General features: G+C 45.3%; 1 protein-coding gene across 1 annotated transcript; it reads left to right on the top strand.

Moving 5' to 3' along the window:
• The first annotated feature begins 3,793 nt into the window (after positions 1 to 3,793).
• LOC102369345 (cytochrome P450 4B1-like) lies at positions 3,794 to 18,535 on the top strand. The gene is made up of 12 exons (XM_014521228.2): positions 3,794 to 4,274; positions 5,311 to 5,452; positions 6,679 to 6,723; positions 7,559 to 7,686; positions 10,010 to 10,134; positions 10,235 to 10,389; positions 11,948 to 12,054; positions 13,334 to 13,524; positions 14,688 to 14,821; positions 16,556 to 16,620; positions 17,408 to 17,490; positions 18,129 to 18,535. Exons 1-12 carry the CDS (start codon positions 4,089 to 4,091, stop codon positions 18,295 to 18,297), a joined length of 1,530 nt encoding a protein of 509 aa, XP_014376714.1. The 5' UTR covers positions 3,794 to 4,088; the 3' UTR covers positions 18,298 to 18,535.
• Positions 18,536 to 19,202: the final 667 nt, after the last annotated feature.

The raw sequence follows: 19,202 nt of genomic DNA, 5'->3' as shown, positions 1-19,202 counted from the left end.
CTGCACCCTGCTGGGGAAGGATGGTCTGGTGGCTTAGTTCCTGCAACTGCCAGGCCAGTTGCCTCTCCAGTGAAAGGTGAGTATGGGGTGCCTTCTAACCCCAGCCCCATATCCCTGGTGGGTAGTAAGACTGAGCAGGGGGAGCCCAGATTCATTGTGAGTGCCAAGTCAGAGACCAGGTCCAGTGGAGGGACCTTAGGCAACACCCAGACTCGCAGTTGAGACCACTGGAGCCAGGAGCAAGGCTCCAGGAGGGTGGGGCTGTGAACCTTTGTGGAGCTATTAGTGAAACTCTTGTGCAAAGAGATAAGGGACTATGCCTAGGGAGGACAGGGGATGGGGGTTGGAGCCCTGATCCTTGTACTGCAGACTTGAAGCCCAGAGATAGGGCCTGGTGCCCAGAGTTGAGAGGGGGTTGGAGCCCTGGGATTGGATGGAGCTTGAGGCCCTGAATTGGTAAAGGCTCCAATACCCTCAACTCTGGGTGCCAGCCCTGAGGGGGAACCAGGCTGGGAGCCCAAGTGAGTGAGTGGCTAGGTGGTAAGCCAGATAAGTAGGCCAGGTGTCAGGCCATGGGACGTCTGCAAAGCACTGCGACTATAAGCTCCAGAGAGGACTGAAAGTCCCATGTGAGACTCTGGAGCTCGGGTCCCAGTGCGAGGCATTGGAGGAAGATCTGAGAGGCATGGGACATAATAAGGGATGGTCAGAGCCAGGTACATAGGCCCTTGTCACCAGGGCAAGTAAACGGGCAGCCTCCCACCTGCTTAACATCATATAATCATTAACACCAAGGTGTGGCAGACGAGGAAGGTGGGTAGTTGGCCCTAAGACAAGTTGGTGGGCTAAGGATCAGATTGGTGCCAAGGCACCCACTTGTTACAAGCTGGAAAGGGGCAGAGGGGTGTGGAAGCTAAATACCAGCCTGCCAGAAGATGAAAAAGACTCAGCGCAGTTTCAGAGAGCATTATGCAGGGTAGAGGACCCTCAGAGACCTGTACCCAAACCAGACAGTGGTGGGCCAGCATCAAAGAGAAGACCAAAGTCTTCTTCCAGCAGGTTGGCAAATGATGAGCCTTCTTCCAAAGGCGGCAGCATGAGGACCTGACCCATAAGTTGCAGGCCCTGCACAGGCAGGCAGCAGCAGGCTGCGATGTGAGGGATGAGGTGAAGGCCCAGATTGGTACTTGGTACTGGGAGGAGGCCAGGAAAAAGATCTGCCAGGCCAAGGCCCCCTGGGTGGAGAAGAGGGAGGAAAAGTGGTCTGCTTACTTTAGGAAGTTAAAAGAAGAGAAGAGAGAAGCTCATGCCATGTCTGAGAGGCAGAGCAGGAGCAGAGCACTGGTTTAAAGAAGACATGCTGGAAATAATGGAAAGACAGCCAGAGGCAGATTTTTTTTATAGGTTGAAATGTGCTAAAGGCCTGGAGCTTCTGCTTGCGACCATTCGTTTCAACTCTGGCCAATATCCATGTCTGAGCACGGGTGACACAGGCCAGCTACAGGTCTGCAACATTCCTACAGGGATAGATTATTAACACCAGGGAGATTTGAAACTATGTTAAGTACCACTCATTAACCACAAACCAACAAGCCAATGAACAGCTTTGGTAGTAAACAAGAGGGACCTAAAAGTGCAAATATGCAAAGAGAACTAAAAGTTTAAAGGAGGTTTCTTCGATTTCTCAACATTAAGAGACACTAGAAGCAGCGCTGGCAAAAATCCTATGTCATTTTGAGATGCATCTCAATTATCCAATGGAAAAGATTCAATGTGCAGTGAACATCTGCAATAGCAGGACTTTGAATTCAGTGAGGATGAGAAGATGATCCCCACTCAGTCCTGTGCCCTGTGGAAATGCTCATGCCTCATAGCATTTTACTATTACCAGTAAAGCCAAAAAGAAAATGAAAAACTGTTCAAGACTGCATGGTTCCCTGCACTCTAGGCCAAATTCAGCCCTCATACAAATAGGATGCCGATGCTGAACTGGGTCTTCTTGGACTGCCAAATCTCTTGTGTGCACATGCCTCACTGAGGATACCATGCAAGAGGAAAAAGGGCAGCAGTTTTGTAATAAAATATATTAAATCACTGTATGGGACAGGTGTACCATAATGAACCATTAGTGCACTGTGGGTACTCAGAATTTCTCTCTTGCCCCACAATCTTAACAGAGTCGCATGCGTTCAGCAGGGTATTGCACTCAGAGGTGTCCCTGTAAAACTCCTTTGGACTTTAATACAAATGTTCTACCCTTGGATAAATGTTTTACAATACATCATGCTGACTAACTGAAAAGCAACAACTGACAAGGCAACTTGGTGAAATGTCACCATGCTTAGCAATGGTTACGTCAGTTTTCTGGATTCATTGGAAACTCCAGGATTTGGTGTTTGGCGTGAGTTTTTACATAGCCTCCATAGTCTCTGGTTCATTAAAAGATATAAACCAGTATAAACTTCCACCCATGACTATAGCATAGCTGCGCCATTTTTTAACCAGCTAAGGAATGTATTGTATCACTACAAATGTTCATTGAAATGGGCTTGTGTGGGGGTAAGCACCAGGAAACCCAAGTCTTATTTGGGCTCAAGGACAATGTTGGCACAAGAACAAGTGGGTGAGCACTGGCTATGAGTGCATTGATGCTGGAGATGAAAGGAAGGTTCCTCACCATCAGAAAAGTGACATTTTGCAAGTCTCTCCCAATCAGAGCAGTGAGAGCAAAAAAAGTCATTTTAAAGATGGGACTTGACAAGGCAGTGTTGGGAATCAGATCACACAAGTGCTTGCAGAAACAGAGGTCTGGATGCAGGGACGCAGGATCTCCCCCAGTCCAAAGTCCTTACAATAAATGGCACGGCAAGAAGGCAGAACACCATCTAAGTTTTTACAGCTCCCTGCACTGGGCACTGGGCACTGGGCCTGAATTTGGCTCAAATAGGTGTCAGACTGCACTGTGCCTTATAGGTTTCCAGAATCTCTTCTGGCCTCAAAATCTATGAACTGAATAAAACACACATTTCACTGTTTGCTCCTAAAGGGGAGAGAGAATGTTTCTCTTTCTGTTGCTCAAGGACCTTCTTACTGAAGTTTCAAGCTAAATTGTTAAATAGCCTAACCAGGTACACTTGCAAGTGAGCAATTCAGCAAAAATTTAGGTCAAGACAGAATTTAAAAAATCCCAACGTGGACCTGGGTTTTGTACTCTACTGCTTAACGTATACTACGCTATATAGAATATAACACTATGCGCTATACTCCATTCACTATACATTACTACACAAGGTAAAACAATATTTTTAAAAAAGTGCTCCTTGTAAGTGTCTCTCTGGATTAATAGTCATAAGGTTATTCTTTTTCCCTATATAAGTTTGACTTTGTTCCAAATTAGCTATGCCTATCACCAAACCACCAGATGTACTCATGGCAACCTTGTAGCTTTTACCTGTTTTTGTCCCACACATTTTACTCAAGGTCTCTAAAAATGATTTTGTACCTTGTGACATTTTCTCCCCTCTTCTAGCAAAACTGTAGTCAAGCAGATACAAATATCTCCTTTCAATAAGCAGCTTAAGGCCTACTATAGCCTACACATTTCACATGGTAGATCAATAAGCCTCGAGTCTGAAACGGTGCATACGATGGGATGGAGTGTGGACAGGACTGGAGCAAAGGTTTCCCACGTTCAGTTCTTTACCTCTAGCGCTGCCTGCCCAGCCACAAAAAAGCCTCATCAACAAAAGGTTACTAAATAACCAGTGTTTATAAAAGCCTCCCTAATCCTCTTTACATAGGAGGTTTCTTATTGTGCTATTCTGAATAAAGCTGGAGAAGAGACGTGGTTATAAGGAAGCTGGGCACTTAAGCAGGAAGAGTCAAGCTTTTTTATTGCTGGGCTGAGTGTGCTTCCTGCTATATAAATCTCCTCTGGACTGCCCAGCATATGAGAGTCCGTTCCCCCCGGATGAAAGGGAAGGGCCAATATCTTACCGTTGACTAGGCCTTCTCTTTAGGGACAGACACAACAGCAGCGTGAAAGGCAGCAAGAAGACACCTTTTGCTGACCCTGAACCAGCAGGACCATGGCATACATGCTGGAGGAAATAGCGAGACCTTCCCTTTCCACCCTATCCCTATGTGCAGGGCTTTGCCTCATCTTGGTGCTGCTAAAAGTGCTTCAGCTGTATTGGAAGAAAAAAGAGCTCATCAAAGCTCTTGAGAGCTTCCCAGGCCCGCCCAGACACTGGCTATATGGCCACAACCCTGAGGTAAGGAGAGGGTGGGGAACAAGCTGTATATGCCTGGAGGGTCAGGTCTGACGAGCCAGTTGTGAGAGGGGAAGGAACAAGGCACAGGGAATCTGCTGGAAACGACTTTCCTTTCATCCAAACTTGCAGTTGTGCAGTTAGCATCAGATTTAGGCATGTTGTTTAGCGCAGAAGAAACACTTGGCCTTGTTTTTGGCTCCTTTAAAAAATGCTGAGAGTCCTACCAGTTTAAGCAGGGCTGCTAAAAGCTAAACACAAGCTTAAATACTTTCCATGGTCAGGGCCTTGGTGATGGCACAAGCCTTTCCCTTTTGTTAAAAGTGCATGCCTTTCAGGTCCACTCCTTGCACTCAGCTGGGTTGGGATGGGTGGAGAACTGTCAAAGGTTTGGTGGGGTGGGGGTGAAAGGAGACTTGGAGCAAGACTTAAGTCAGAGTAGCCTCAGGTTTACATAGACTCATAGAAAGTGAGGACTGGAAGAGACCTCAGGAGGTCACATCTACTTCAAGCAGGACCAGCCTCAACTACATCATCCCAGCCAAGGCTTTGCTAGCCAGGTCTTCAAAACCTCCAAGGATGGAGAGTCCACCACCTCTCTGGGTAACCTATTCCAAGACAACTAGAAATGGGCAATCCATTCTAGCTGTCCCATTTCAGGACAATGAGAACACAACACTGCCCTAGATATATATTCATCCTGACCAGGAGCCAGGAGAGCCTGGGTGAAGGCTAGAAAGGTGTTTTGTTTACTACCAGGAGGAAATTGTCCTGGGAGAATACTTGCAGCTTTATGCCCTCTTTGAACTGCTGGTATGCCACAGCTTCCAGCCAATTTGGAGCCAGCGTAGAGTCTCATCCCTCACTGGGGGTGCAGATTCCTTCCATGCAAGTCCACTCCACTTTCTCCTCACCTTCTGTGAAGGGGGCTAGAAGGACTTGTGGGGATTTTCCATGTTGGGGTGAATTTCACCCCATCTCTCTTATATATGTCCCTTCTGCTCCAAGCTCTTCCTTTCTCTTTCAACCTTGATTTCAGATCTCTCAAAGTGAAGAATTAAGCAAGGTGCTGGCTTGGTCTGAAAAATACTCGTATGCCTTCACCAGATGGTTTAGGGGGTTCATACCTACCTTGGTAATCAGTGATCCCGATTATGCCAAAACTGTGTTTAGCCGACGAGGTAAGGACATCACATCTTGTTTCAGGCAAAAAAAATCTATCAGTGGATTCTTCCTCAGTACAAGTGTCTAATTATACTTCCACCGAGAGCAATCAGGACTCTTCTCCCTACGTGGCTCTTCAATTAATTTCTGTTGTTCCCTCCATTATGCCCCTTCCCAAACCCTGAGCTCTCTAAATATCTTAGGGGCGAAACTCCAAACATAGAATATAAATGTTTCCCAGGAAAGTTATTGAGATAAGCATAGTATGGTCCCCTAGTGAGCATTTCAAACCTTCTCTCCTTCTCCTTTTCCTAGTTTTGGAAGCTACAGTGAGAATGATGAAGCCCATTCTACAGCTGTAGTGAACAAGTCCCCATTACGTTAAATGTTATACAAAGACCTTGTCAATGATAGTCTTTGCCCTCGATGAATTTCTGTCTTCTGGTATATTTACAGATTGCTCCTTTTAGGGAGCATCTACACATGTGCCTTACTGTGGAGTAGCTAATTTGCTCCACAGTAAAGCATCACCATCTACACGTGCGCCACCATTAGGCTGAAGTAGACTAATTTACTCTGCCATTGGATAATTCCATCAGGCACAGGTACTAGCTGATGGCAGAGTAAATTAGTTCAATTAAACACACACGTAGATGGTGATGCCTAGATTAGTTTACTCCAGTGAAAGTTGCATTGGAGTTTACTCAGTCACATTATTTGCATGTGCAGATGAACCCTTAGGGTGGGGAAGCATAGGAAAGGGGAGATTTTTGCCGTATAGCCCAAATATGCTCTGAACCCTGGCTACCCAAAACTTGAGCATTTTATTGTGCAAGTACATGATCCCAGAAAAGCAGAACTATCCTGGTAGATTTCTCTTAAAAAAAATAGCTGGGACATGTTACATTAATGCCTTTAGAGATCTGGCTCAAGGTCTTCATCTGGCAATGACATCTCCACTGTGTTCCTCTCATCCTTCCTCACCCTCTCAGTTCTTTGGTGTTTGCCTGATTTAGTGAGTTACTTATACAAGAGATATATATACCAGATATAAATAAACTATACCAGAGATATATACCAGACCTAGACGTGCTACGACACATCTCTGTTATCTGAATACTTTGTCATGATTAGAAGAGTGAAGGCACACCAGAAATATTTCCAGATTGTCAGTCACTCTCATGGCGTTCATATATTTTAACCTGTAACACTGTGCTTTTGCCTCTTATGTTGAATTTTACAGATCCAAAGACTGATCTAGCCTACAAGTTCATCATTCCCTGGATTGGTACGTAGACTCGTGCTTCACCCCACCGTGAAGCCAGCAAATATATGATGGACTATGAACACTCTATGACTTTAACCATGAACCCTAAGCATCAGCTTTGACCCTAATTTTTTTTTTTTGCGTTATTGGCTCATGGCATGTTTTATGTTCTTGTCCTGTAGTTTTATGTATTTGATTCTTCTTTATTAAAAAAAGCCAGAGAAGATAGCTTTTCCCAATGGAAAGCTCTGGAAAACTACATATTAAATAGGCCAGTCCTCCTTAATCCAGAATCCTGCTCCAACAGCAGATTATAGCTGAGATTTCACAACCAATTCAGGATAAAGTTTGGGCAAGTCAAATGTTCACCACTCTTACATAAAATCAGCCTCACTGTTTTCCAGCTCCCTACTTGGTGACACCATACCCCACCTGGAGTTTAATGGAGGTGACTGGCAGCATTATTTGGGTGTCAAGATTATTTCCTTAAATGATGCATGTTGGAAAAAAAAAAAAGTCAGATGGACTCAGAGCCTAGATTGACAAAGTGCTTCATGAAAGCACTTTATTGATATATTTATACAAATTCTGGACATTAACATCAAAATCCTGAAAACCAAAAAAGGAGGAGAGAGGAAAAAAAAGAAAATTAAATGGGTTTCTACATTCTTTTAAATACCTTAGCATTAAAAGAGACCCAATTCCATTACCAACTTCTCTTCCTACAAGACCCTGAATTTTGGCCAGTCACTAGAGCCAAAGGACATAATGATACAAATGCTATGAAAATTAATAAGATGAACTCATAGTTTGGGGGAAGTATCTGACCATCTCTTTATTATTTGTTTTCCTCCAGGAAAGGGATTATTGATTTTAAGTGGGCCAAAGTGGTTCAAGCATCGGAGGCTGCTGACTCCAGCATTTCATTATGACATATTGAAACCTTACGTGTCATTGATTTCAGATTCTACCAAAGTGATGCTGGTAGGAATGGTCACCATTGTTGTATTCATTTCAGCTACAGAGGTAGGACAGTAACTGGATCTGGGACAGAAGGATGGGAAGAAACTGGAATGAGAAGTTACACAGATCATCTTTCACAGAAATATACTACAACCATGTTAGTAAAAGGCCCAGATCCTCATATGGTGTAAAAAAATCACCAAAGCTCCTTTCAAATGAGCTGAACTACAACAATTTACTTCAGCCAAGGGTAGACCCAATGTATTGTCTTTCACCTGGTAAAATAGATAGGAATAAAATCAGAGTATAATATTTTTCAGTCCAATAGTGATGAGCTGTAACAGAGCAGCTTTAGTACTCTGTCACTAAGAGCTAGACCAGGGAGATGGCAGGTGCCCAATTAGGGCAGCCATTTAATGCTCAGCTCCCTGGGGTGGAGGGAGAAGTTTGAGATCTGCCAGCAGAGAAGAAACATCTCCCTGCTGAGCTTCGGCTCCAGAAAATACCCTGGAGGTAAGGATGAGTCTATGGGAAAGGAGGGGGCCTCAGTGGGAGGGAAAGGCACACGAGTCCCAGGGGTTGTAAGACCCCACGCCCAAGAAGGGGGCATAAAGTTGGACCAAAGAAGGGGGCAGGAAGAGCCAAGGGCCCAGGGAGGGGCCTGTGGCAAAAGTCAGCCTAGTGTTAGGTAAGGACCATCACCTACAGAGTACGCTACAAGAAGCGCCCATAGGGTTGTGGTGGGGGGGGGCAGGATCTCCCAGAGTGTTATGGAAGCAAATGGCTTGAAGGCCACTCAAGAGGAACAGGGCAGGTTGGTAGAGGCCCAGTGAAGGGTGGTATGAAAGAGGCGGCAGAATGAATGTGAAAGGCCTAGCATGGGGCAGTCTGACTTGGCTTCTGGCCGGAGCACTTATAAGTATGGATGCAATCTGAGGCACTGGCTATGGTTTAAGGGAGGTTCAGAGCCGTGGATAGCACCCCCTACCATCAGGCAATAGAATGGGCAGCCATCCACATTATATCACCAGTTTTTATACCAGCAAAGTCAGGGTAGGCGAGACTAGAACAGCTTGCCCTAATTAAAAAGGGGGGCCAACCTAAGTCCTGGCCCCAGAAGCGACACCTGTCACATGAACATAGAAAACGAAATCTGGGGAATATATTGCACCCAAGGTAAGAAAGCAAACCATACTGAAGATAATATAGGGAGTCAGAGCCAAACACAAGCAGGGAGACTGAGAAACAAGGGTAGAGAAGGGAAGACAAAGAAAAAAAAATTAAACAAGAGGTATATACACTCTTAAAGAACAAATGTATGGTACAAACTTTTTCTAGACCAATTTTTGGGGAGAGTACTTCCATCTCAAATATTTTCTTAAACTAAAAGCCATCAAATTGATACTTTACATGCCCCTGATGATGATCAAGATAAAATCTGTGGGCAAAATTTATCCTCCACTGAATAGAGTGGGTATGTTCTAGCCAAACAGTCCTCTCTTGCCATTTAATTAGTAAAAACCTTAACTTGCAATAATTGGTTTCTAACATTGGCAAGAGATGAAGAAATCAAGTAATTCATTCATTACCAAAAGACTGAGGAAAGAGTAAACATGTTCTTCTGCACAACTGGAATGCAAGAAAATGTCACATGCTAGAAGGATTTGATATCCCTTTACATTGCCAGGAGTATGGCTGATTATAGTTAACGATGAAATTTGCTAGGATGACTCAAACAGGTAGTACGCATATTAAAGTTTCCAACAGAGTCTTCTGGGTTTTAGGTACACCTGTAGCAGTAAAGACTACAGAAAACCTGAATTGCATTAGGCTGACAATCAATTAGTGTATATGGGTTTCCCCTCTTTCCTTCTTAGTCACCCCATTTGGACATGTTTCCATAATTTAATGGGATGGATCAGTTTCCTTTTAGAAATTACCACATTTTATCAGGAAAAAAACCTCAAAAGTAGGAGGGCGGGCCTGAGTCAGTCTCCAGATACAGTTCCGACTTTCCCTTTTTTTAGGGAAGTTTACTTTTAGGTTTTGGTTCAGGCCCAAAACTATGAAGTCTGCCTACAAGCATGGATCTGATCTATGACCAAACATCATCTCCAGTTGTAAATCAATAGTTTTACAACCTGATTTCACAAGGCAATACTGATCCCTGTCAGCATTTTACTTTTTAGATCAGATGTTTTCCTTGCATCCCAGCATATAAATTATTGATGTGAACTTGGGAGGACGCAGATCAGAGAGTCAGGAAAAGCCCATTGAATGGGTTGTCTTTACTCCGGAATTGTCTTTCCAGAAGGACTCCTCATGTCTGTGTCTCTTCCTCTAGGATAAATGGGAACAGCTGATCACACAGAATAAGTCAGTGGAGCTTTTTGAACACGTCAGTTTGATGACCCTGGACAGCATCATGAAGTGTGCTTTCAGTTATCATAACAACTGCCAGACCAACACGTTAGTATCGGGTCCTTTCAAATCCTGATGAAAATGTTCCCATTTCCCATGCCCATATTATCCTCGCTGATATATTATCCAATTCTGACTTGTTCTGCAGTGACCTGGACTATTACATCAAAGCTGTGTATGACCTGACCTACCTGGTGTTCCATAGAATTAAATTTTTCCTGCCTAAAAGTGATTTCCTCTACCAACTCAGTCCCCAGGGACGCCGCTTGCACAAGGCTTGTAAGCTAGCACATCTCCATACAGGTATTTACTGTTGTCCTCTTTTCCATCTTCTCTTGATTGCAGGAGGTCTCATCTGGTGCGATTCATCCTGGTGGAAGGGGAGGAGAATGAATTGGCCCAACTTAAAGGGAGTGCTAGTATGATCCCCTCCTCCCAGGAGTCTTTGCAAAAGACAATAGAAACACTAGCAGCTGCCATTTAAGTGAGGAGAGCCAGGGCAGGCAAGACTCCTCCCCCTAGACCCTTGCTTTCCATTGGTCAGCATAATTTCCACCCTTTCTGGGTGCTTAACGATCTTGCTATGCCTCTGAGATTAACTACTGTTCCACAGGGATCTCATCTGTTGCAAGAGATAATCTATGAATGGAAGCTTCTCCTCCTTCTCCAAATGAAAGAAAAATAGTTTTCTAGGTCAGATAAAATACTAGGATTCAGATTTAGGCCAAATGCAACCCTGGTGGAACACCATTCCAGTTCAGTGGAGTCGCATCTGAGTTGACCCTGGCATCTGCTCTACTCCACCAATTTAGGCAAGTTGCTTAAACTCCCTGCAGTTTAGCTGGATCCTCATGAACACAAGAGAGTAAACCATCAAAACATCTCAAAAGTTCTGCCAGCTCTATGGCAGGGGCGGTACTTTAGCAGGGCAAATCTTATCTCCCACTAAGAGATATTATCTTCTGCTCAACAGCCTTGTAGTTGAAGTAGGCATATGGATATTCACAGTAAGGGTGATTAACCACTGGAACAAGTTACCCGAGAAGGAGGTGGATTCTTTATCTCAGAGTCTTGGGATGATATGCTTCAGTGAAACAGAAATGATTTGGGCTCAGGTACAGGGGGAACTGGGCCAAATTCAGTGGTTTCTGACTTGGGTAGACAAGGTCTGACTAAATCACAGTGGGCCCTTCCATCTTTAAACCCTATGAATAGTCATCCTGAAATGAAAAGTATCATTTCAGCACGAGTGGTAGCCACTTTGACTGAAATGGCAGATGCTGAACTGCAGAACTTCCAGAACCAGAAGGCATTAAACTGGTCTAGAAACAGCCAAACTTCTGTGATTGGGGACCGTGTCAACTCATGCCTTTGATGCATCAGGAGGGAGGTGGCCTCATGCTCGCCCATAGGCTATGCACTTCTTCAGAGGAAGCTTATGCCAAGCCTCCTAGGCCCACAGCACTGAGTCCTGGATGTGCCCCCGGACAAATCTCAACTGGCACACTGGTGATTACATTGGCAGACAAGGTTCTTTGGGTGAATCTGATATCTTTTATTAGACCAACTTAAATAGTTGGAAAACAATTTTTAAGCAAGCTTTTGGTGATTACATTGGGTCTCCAGATCTAAAAGGACCAACTTTAATGCTAAACACCGCTACTTACTAGCTGGTGGCTTGTAACGCTTCACATCCTCTGTGGACTGGCACACTGGAAGGAGGGGAGAGTGATTGGAAATAATGCATTAGTGTTAATCAATTGATTAATGCACTGGATCAGAATCTGAGGCACGCAACTAATTGCAACAGCTTGGCCTACAGACGGACGGGTCACAGCTTTTTGTACTCTCTCTTATGCAGACAATGTAATAAAAGAGAGAAAGAAGATGCTTCAAGATGAGAGAGAACTTGAAAAGATCAGGAAGAAGAGACACTTGGATTTTCTCGACATTCTTCTCTGTGCCAAGGTAAGGAATCAAAGATACATACATAAGCAGCCAAGAAGTATTCTTGTGTCTTACTCCATGTCAGCACCAACCATCTGCCTGTTCTTGACAATAACTTCCTTATCCTTTCCTCCTCACATTGTTGGCCAATAGGCGGGTTGGAAGGGAAAGGAAGCAAAGCTGGAGGGGTGCATGCAACTTGCAGCATTCAGCAGATAAATTGCTTTGGGAAAAATGAGTTTCTTCATCCCCACAAGTCTATTGTCATGGAACACACTAAGGGAACAGAGGCATCAGAGCACCAAAGGAAGAATGAGACTTTTTGGCATATCCCATGGAAAAATAGGGAGAGATTACATTGACTGGTGTATGCAATGTAAGGGATGTACATCAGGATCTGGGGGGAGCACCTGTTTACCAGAGCGCCCCAGGGGATGACAAAGTCCAACAGTCACAAACTCCTCCAAGACCATTTTAGGCTGGACATAAAGGAAAAACTTCTTTACTATCTGAGCCCCCAAGGCCTGGAATAGACTCCTCCCCAGAGGCAGTGCAAGCACCTACTCTGGACTCTCAAGAAAGATTTCGATGCCTATCTTGCTGGGATTCTTTGACCCTAGCTGACTTCCTGCCCCTGAGGCAGGGGGCTGGACTCAATCTTCCATGGTCCCTTCCAGCCCTAATGTCTATGAAATCTATTAAATCAATTATTTAGCTCCTTTTATTTCTTGGTGATTGCATCCTTCCATTGGGAGACGTCTGCAGATACGCTAGAGGCAGCTACCACTATGTTCTCAATGCAGCGGGGTCTCTTACAAAGGAGATGCACCCTCTGTATTCTCACCCTCTGTCCCAGAACCTTTGCTTCCCTTCTCTCTCATTTTGTTTCTTCTTTTATCTTGTCATCTAACATGGAAGTAATCCTTGCTCAAAGTATACAGCTACTCTTGGTGTAGAAGAAAGCATGGCAAGAACTCTTGTAGTGAGAAGAAGTTGGCATGTTAAAGTTAGTGTTCTTCGCAAGCTTTGCACCTGACATCTTAGTGAATCTAAGCTGGATCCAAGTAGGATCAAAGCTCAACACCAATACTTGAGGGGGGTTGCCTGACTTAGTTCCCGATGGACCTGACCTGATCTCACCTCACATACATCAGGTTTTACTCCTTCACTGTCAGAGCTGCTTGAACATAAATGAAATAGGAAGTCAGGCCTGTTAACTTCACTAATGAATTTTTCACTCCAGAAAAAAGCATGCACATTTTTCAGCGTTTTGCAATAACTCATCTCCCTTCTTTCTCAGGATGAAAATGGAGTTGGATTATCTGATGAGGACCTACGTGCCGAGGTGGACACGTTCATGTTTGAGGGTCATGATACCACGGCCAGTGGGATCTCCTGGGTGTTATACTGCATGGCTCTGTACCCAGAGCACCAGCAAAGATGCAGGGAAGAGATCCAGGAGATTCTGGACGGCCGGGACACAGTTCAGTGGTAAGATCCAGCTCATTTTTCTACTAATGAGCAACATAAGGTAAATTTTGTCTAAGAAGGAAAAATCATGACTATTTCATAGGTTCTTCATTTAGAGATAACAATACTCATGAGTGCCAAGGAGGTTGAGAGTCAGATCCAAACAAACTTTGGGTTAAGGGCTCTTCATCTCGGAGACATTAAATTTGTCTCTCTCTCATTAAAATGCAGCTGCTTCACTGGGATAGAAAGCTTAAACCTCTTGAAGTCACTGAAGTTGCCATCAGGATACAAGGCAGCATATGGCCTATAGAGTTTGATATATAAATGGGGGGAAGAAAAGAATCCAAAACAGTCTCTTGCAAAATTTAATCCCCAATAATCAGAGCTGGCATTTCTAGAGATTCATTCAAGTACTTTCAACACATCCTGGTGAAGCAGGTGGGGTTTTTTTTTTTTATTGTGGTAGAGCCTAAAAACCCTAGTCATAACACAATGACCCCTGGTCTGTGTTGCAGAAACACAAAACAAGCATGGCTTTAGTGCCAGAGAGCTTGCAGTTAGGAGAGCAAATGCATTGAGAGATGAAGAGTTTGTCTACACTGCTACATAAAGGCTTCTCCTAGACTTAGGCTAGTGGTCAGGTCTATCAACCATCTACATTAAAAACCTTTATGCTGTAGGCAAACTTCCTCTTAGCCTGTCTCTCCTATGCAGCATATTCAGAAGTCCCCAGAGATAAAACCTGAGAACACAGGAAGTCCACCAGCACCTGAATTCCTGCTCTTGGATATCCTACTTCCTATCTTGACTGTCAGTCATGAGAGTAAAGCAGAGAAGTAGCTAGTGTGAGGATGGATTCCTAGAAGAACTTGTGTTTGGGACTCTGTCACAGCAAAATAATGTAGATTGGGAGTAGGGTACATGTCTGGAGATAAGGTTGAGCCTAAATAGCACTATAACTCTAAGCAATGTCCTGCAGTTCTGGCAGGACATCTGTACCAGAAGTGGTTACAAAACCCATAACTTATAACTCAGCATTAAGCTTTGGTTCCAGGATCACTTTCTCCATCTTTAAATGATAAAAGTGTAGTATGACTGGCAGAGGCCAGATGCTTCTGGCTAGTATTTTTGTGGAGGAAGGTGCTGCCCCATTTGCAGTTTCCACCTGTGGTTGCTTCCAGGGAGGACCTTGGTAAGATGACTTATACCACCATGTGCATCAAGGAGACCCTGCGTTTGTACCCACCAGTCCCTGGGGTGGCCCGACAGCTCAGCAAACCCATCACGTTTATCGATGGCCGGAGCTTACCAGAAGGTTTGTCTGCTCATTTTGCACTCAGGGGCATAACTATCTTGCACCACCATCCTTAACACCCCCATGGAAATGATCCTTTGCCCTTGAACGCATCTCGGTCCAAAGAGATGGCATAGTGCTTCTATGCAATTGAAGGGGAAGAGCAGCTTGTGGTGCTCAAGGGTCTCATTATGCCTCCATTATCATTTACAATGCGACTCTCAGATTGGGTCCTTGATCCCCCACCTATGGTTGCCACAGGGTTTCTCGGATTCACTGCTACCCAACTGGTGGCCCATGGGCTTCATGTGTGGCTTACCCTGGTGTGGCCTCCACTGGTACAGCCGTGTAGGTCAACATGTTGCTGGGGGGATGGGGGAATGTGGCCCATACAGTGTGGCGGGGGGACAGGGCCAACATGTGTGTTCACCAGGCCTGGGGCCTCAGGCTACTCAGAAGTTGGACATCCCTAGAGTAGATCACAGCTCTTTGTTTCCCTTCAGCTAGTATGTCTGATTAACTCTCCCTGGTTGTCTCCTGCCCACTCAGCAGCGAGGGAGAGAAGCCAACTTCCTTTCCTCCAACTCCACTAGTAAAAGTTTTACCTGGGGCAGATGAGTTTCTTGGCTTTCTTTGCATCTGCTCCTCCAGGCTCCAAGTGCAGTCCTTCCCAATGCTCAGATGCTTTTATCCAACCTCTTAACCACTCCTCTATGGAAAGAGAGACTCAGGCCTCCGCTAAAAATCACCTGCTCATGGATTATACTGTATTGCATTGTCAAGCATGCACTTGGAACAAAGGCCTTGACCCAAAGCCCATGGAGAGGCAACAGGCTTCTTCCTGTGAACTTCAACAGAATTTGGATCAATTCGGTAGGGACCAACCCCCACACAATGATTGGCTGCTAGGTGTGAACATAAGAGCTCCGGATAATCAGATGCAACAAGTGAAGACAATGATGTCACAAATTGCCTCTCTCTATCTTCAAGGGCAGAATACACAAGTGCATAATTGTGCAAATCAAGGAAAATCTGGCTCCAAAATTATACCAATTGTCAGGAAGGTCACAAGCATTGAAGTGTTCCTAAACCTCCTCTCTCCCTGTGGCTGCTGTGGTTCCTCATGCTCACACACCAATTAAGTGACACGTTAACATACCCAAATGACTTTGAAGCTGAGCATACGCACACACCGAATGGGGAGTTTCACCAGTTCTAGCAAGTCTTCCATCAGCACTCCCCTTGGCCATTTCACCAGCGATACACGACTCGAAACCGAATCCAGTTCAAATGTATTTGTTTAAACTTACATTTTTTCTTCATCTGCCCCATCCTGCAAGTGAAAAGTATTAAAACACCTCTATTGCTTCCTGAGCTACTACATGAAGCAGCAATGCAAAGCTTGTAGGCTTTCGTGGACTCAAAAAAAAAAATAAAAAAAAAAAAAGAGTAGGGCTGGAAGGGACTTCAGGAGGTCATTTAGTCCAAGTCTCTGCTCAAGGCAGGATCATCCCCAACTCAACCATCCCAGCCAAGTTTTTTTCTACCCTACTCTTAAAAACATCCAAGGATGGAGATTCTACAGCCTCTCTCGAAAGTCTAATGAGAAATTTCTTCCTCTCACCTCTTCGGAAAGTAAAAGCTAGCGAGCCACAACGATGCACCAGTGGCAGGAATAGAGGTTACTAAGCCGTTATTACATGGTCCTGTATAATAGCAGTTTGCTCTGTGATCTCACAAGCCTCTCTCTTGCAGGACTAGTGATTTCAGTGAGCATTTATGCCCTCCATAGGAACCGGAGCATGTGGAAAGATCCAGAGGTACTTTGACCTTTACAAAAGTAAGAGAAAGCTGATCCAACTGTTTAGACAAAAAAACAACTGAGTTTCAGGATAGCTGGGAACCAGCTTTGACACCTTCTTCCTTCAAAATACTTCTAACCAAAAATCATTTGGACAGGGGTGTGTTTGATTCAGACTCGAAATGAGATCTGTGCAGAGCAAGATGCAGTAAAACTTTAAAGGATGAGCTTGCCCTAAAGATTCTGTATCTTGCACAGTGAACGATGAGGATGTTTAAAATTGGTTGCACTGGCCATCTCCTCCCGTTTGATTGGCAATGTGGGTGGGATTAATGGGAGAGAGACAGTTCAAATAGTTTTCTAGACCCAATGAAAGGGTACTTTGGAGAATGGGAGGTGGCTCAGGGAAGAGAGAGCTGCAAAAGGAAGCTCTGTGAAACAGCACTTTCCTTCTGCAAGATTTAGCTCACCTCTCCAGTTAGCACATTTCAGCTTTCCTTTTGAGCATGGCTAACCAATCACTTAAAGGAGATCACAGCCACTTCCCATTGTGCTGTCCTAGCAGATTTGCCATGTTGGGGCCCCCCATATCAGATGCCCGTGTAACTCCTCTGCCAGAATTAGATCTCGTGTTTGGCTGTGACCAGGCATCTTCTGCACAAGCTCGCTGGGGAAATGTTGTGGCCTGCACCCTTCATAAATCTAGAAACCTAGTGCATTTCTGGCTGGAGCCAAGCCAAGCCATGCTCTATTTGATGATTGCAAACCTTTGCAGCCAACCCTTAAAAAACCCTCTCTCCTCGCAGGTGTTTGATCCAATGAGGTTTTCACCGGAGAACACCTCCCAGCGGCACTCGTATGCTTTCCTGCCCTTTGCAGCTGGAGCCAGGTGGGGAACAGTTCAGGGACACCCTGAAGGGCTGGGATCCCTTCATTTCTATGTTGGGGTGGGGGGAAAAAAACCTTTCCCTTAGCCATTAGGATTCTCACAGTGTTTTTCACAAGAGGGGAGCTGTTGCCTTAAATGCCAGCTGGAATAGTTGCATTGGTTTCCCTGAAGTTTCCTTCAGAGAGAAGCACCTCATCTTCATAGATTTCATTGACATTAGGGCTAGAAGGGACCTCAGAAGCTCATCAAGTCCAGCCCCCGGCCCCAGGGGCAGGAAGTCAGCTGGGGTCAAAGTATCCCAGCAAGATAGGCACTATATGCACTATATCTTATGCACGATATAAGAACAGCTGCCATATTTCTCCCCAGAGGCAGCTGCCCTTCAGTAATGAAAGAAGTGCTTCCTATAAGACAAGCAAGTCATGCAGTGTATCAAGTCCCCCATCGGTAAAGAGGCTCCTCGTGACAGGCACTGTGCATGCAGCACAGGAATGAATCCCTGCACACACCGCTCCCCCGAGGCAGCACAACCTGTTGGCAAAGCATGTCAAATGCCAGGGGACCTTTGGGGAGGACGGTGCTCCCCCAAAAGCGAGAGCTCAGCTCATACTCATTGGCTTTCTCCTGCCTCTCCCCAGGAACTGCATCGGGCAGCAGTTTGCCATGAACGAGATGAAAGTGGCTCTCGCCCTGACCCTGCTGCGCTTTGAACTCTCCCCCGACCCGGCCAAGCCCCCCAAGCCGGTCCCTCAGCTTGTCCTCAAGTCTCAGACCGGGATACACCTGTTCTTAAGGAAACTTCCTTGATACCATGGAAAGCAGGGAGCATCACAGGGGCTTCTGCAACATTCACTTGTTACCAAGGGAGTGCAAGCAATATACTTGCTTAGATGCATACCCCTGTTCAGCCAGCCCTGGCTATAATTTCTCTTTGGCCGCTCGGTGCCAGTTTTCTGTTGCCTCCCCAAAGATTGGGGGAAGCAAGTCTCAAGGGAAGAGAACGCACATTCTGACCATGACAATAAAAAAAAGCCACAGACTCGCCGTTTCCTGACTAAGAAACTCTTTGCTCATCAGTGCAAGCAAATGTGGTCTTACACTCCAACTTGCATGCAAGTGAGGGCAGCAACTTCAGGCCCCACATTGCACAAGCAGATCATTGCACACCTGTTCTCCAACACAAATTGTAGAAGGCAGAGTTGCAGTGGACTAACTCTTTCTCCATAGGACTTAAGTGAGCCTTGATTCCCAACCCCTGATAACCAATGGGTTAACTCAGGGCTGCCCAACTGGCAGCCTGTAAGCCACATGTGGCTTGTGAAGGGTTCATTTGTAGCCCCCCAGGTCCCACCTAGGTACTGCTCCCTTCACTTCCAAAAAGTTGCCGCTACCAGGATGGCCGGACTCTGCATCCCTCCTCCAGATGTTGCTTTCTGCTTTCCACCATCCTCTGCCCTTAGCTTGTGTTCATCTGGGTTAAAGCTCGAATAGGCAGCCTTGTCGACTCTGGGGTTTTAGCCAGCAGTCTCTGCACCAGGACAAACCTCTCATGCTGCCGTGACTGAGTGCTGCAGTGAAGCTGCATTTGCATTTAACCCAGTGATTCTCAGGCAGGGCATTGAGAGAGCCTTTGAAAAGGTGTTGCAAAGTGCCATGCAATACAAGCACTGTTAGGTGTGCAAACACCTACGCCATTCACAAGATAAGACCAC

This window comes from Alligator sinensis, unplaced genomic scaffold (assembly GCF_000455745.1).
Source record: "Alligator sinensis unplaced genomic scaffold, ASM45574v1 scaffold781_1, whole genome shotgun sequence".
Lineage (NCBI taxonomy): Eukaryota > Metazoa > Chordata > Crocodylia > Alligatoridae > Alligator > Alligator sinensis.
This window is presented reverse-complemented; position numbering and strand designations above follow the sequence as displayed.

What these genes read in the sequence shown, in the direction of transcription:
- LOC102369345 (XM_014521228.2), top strand. Translation starts at nt 4,089, where the DNA reads ATGGCATACATGCTGGAGGAAATAGCGAGACCTTCCCTTTCCACCCTA. An exon ending in AACAACTGCCAGACCAACAC is followed by an intron (nt 10,135 to 10,234) that starts GTTAGTATCGGG and finishes CTTGTTCTGCAG; the next exon opens with TGACCTGGACTATTACATCA. An exon ending in CCCTTTGCAGCTGGAGCCAG is followed by an intron (nt 17,491 to 18,128) that starts GTGGGGAACAGT and finishes GCCTCTCCCCAG; the next exon opens with GAACTGCATCGGGCAGCAGT.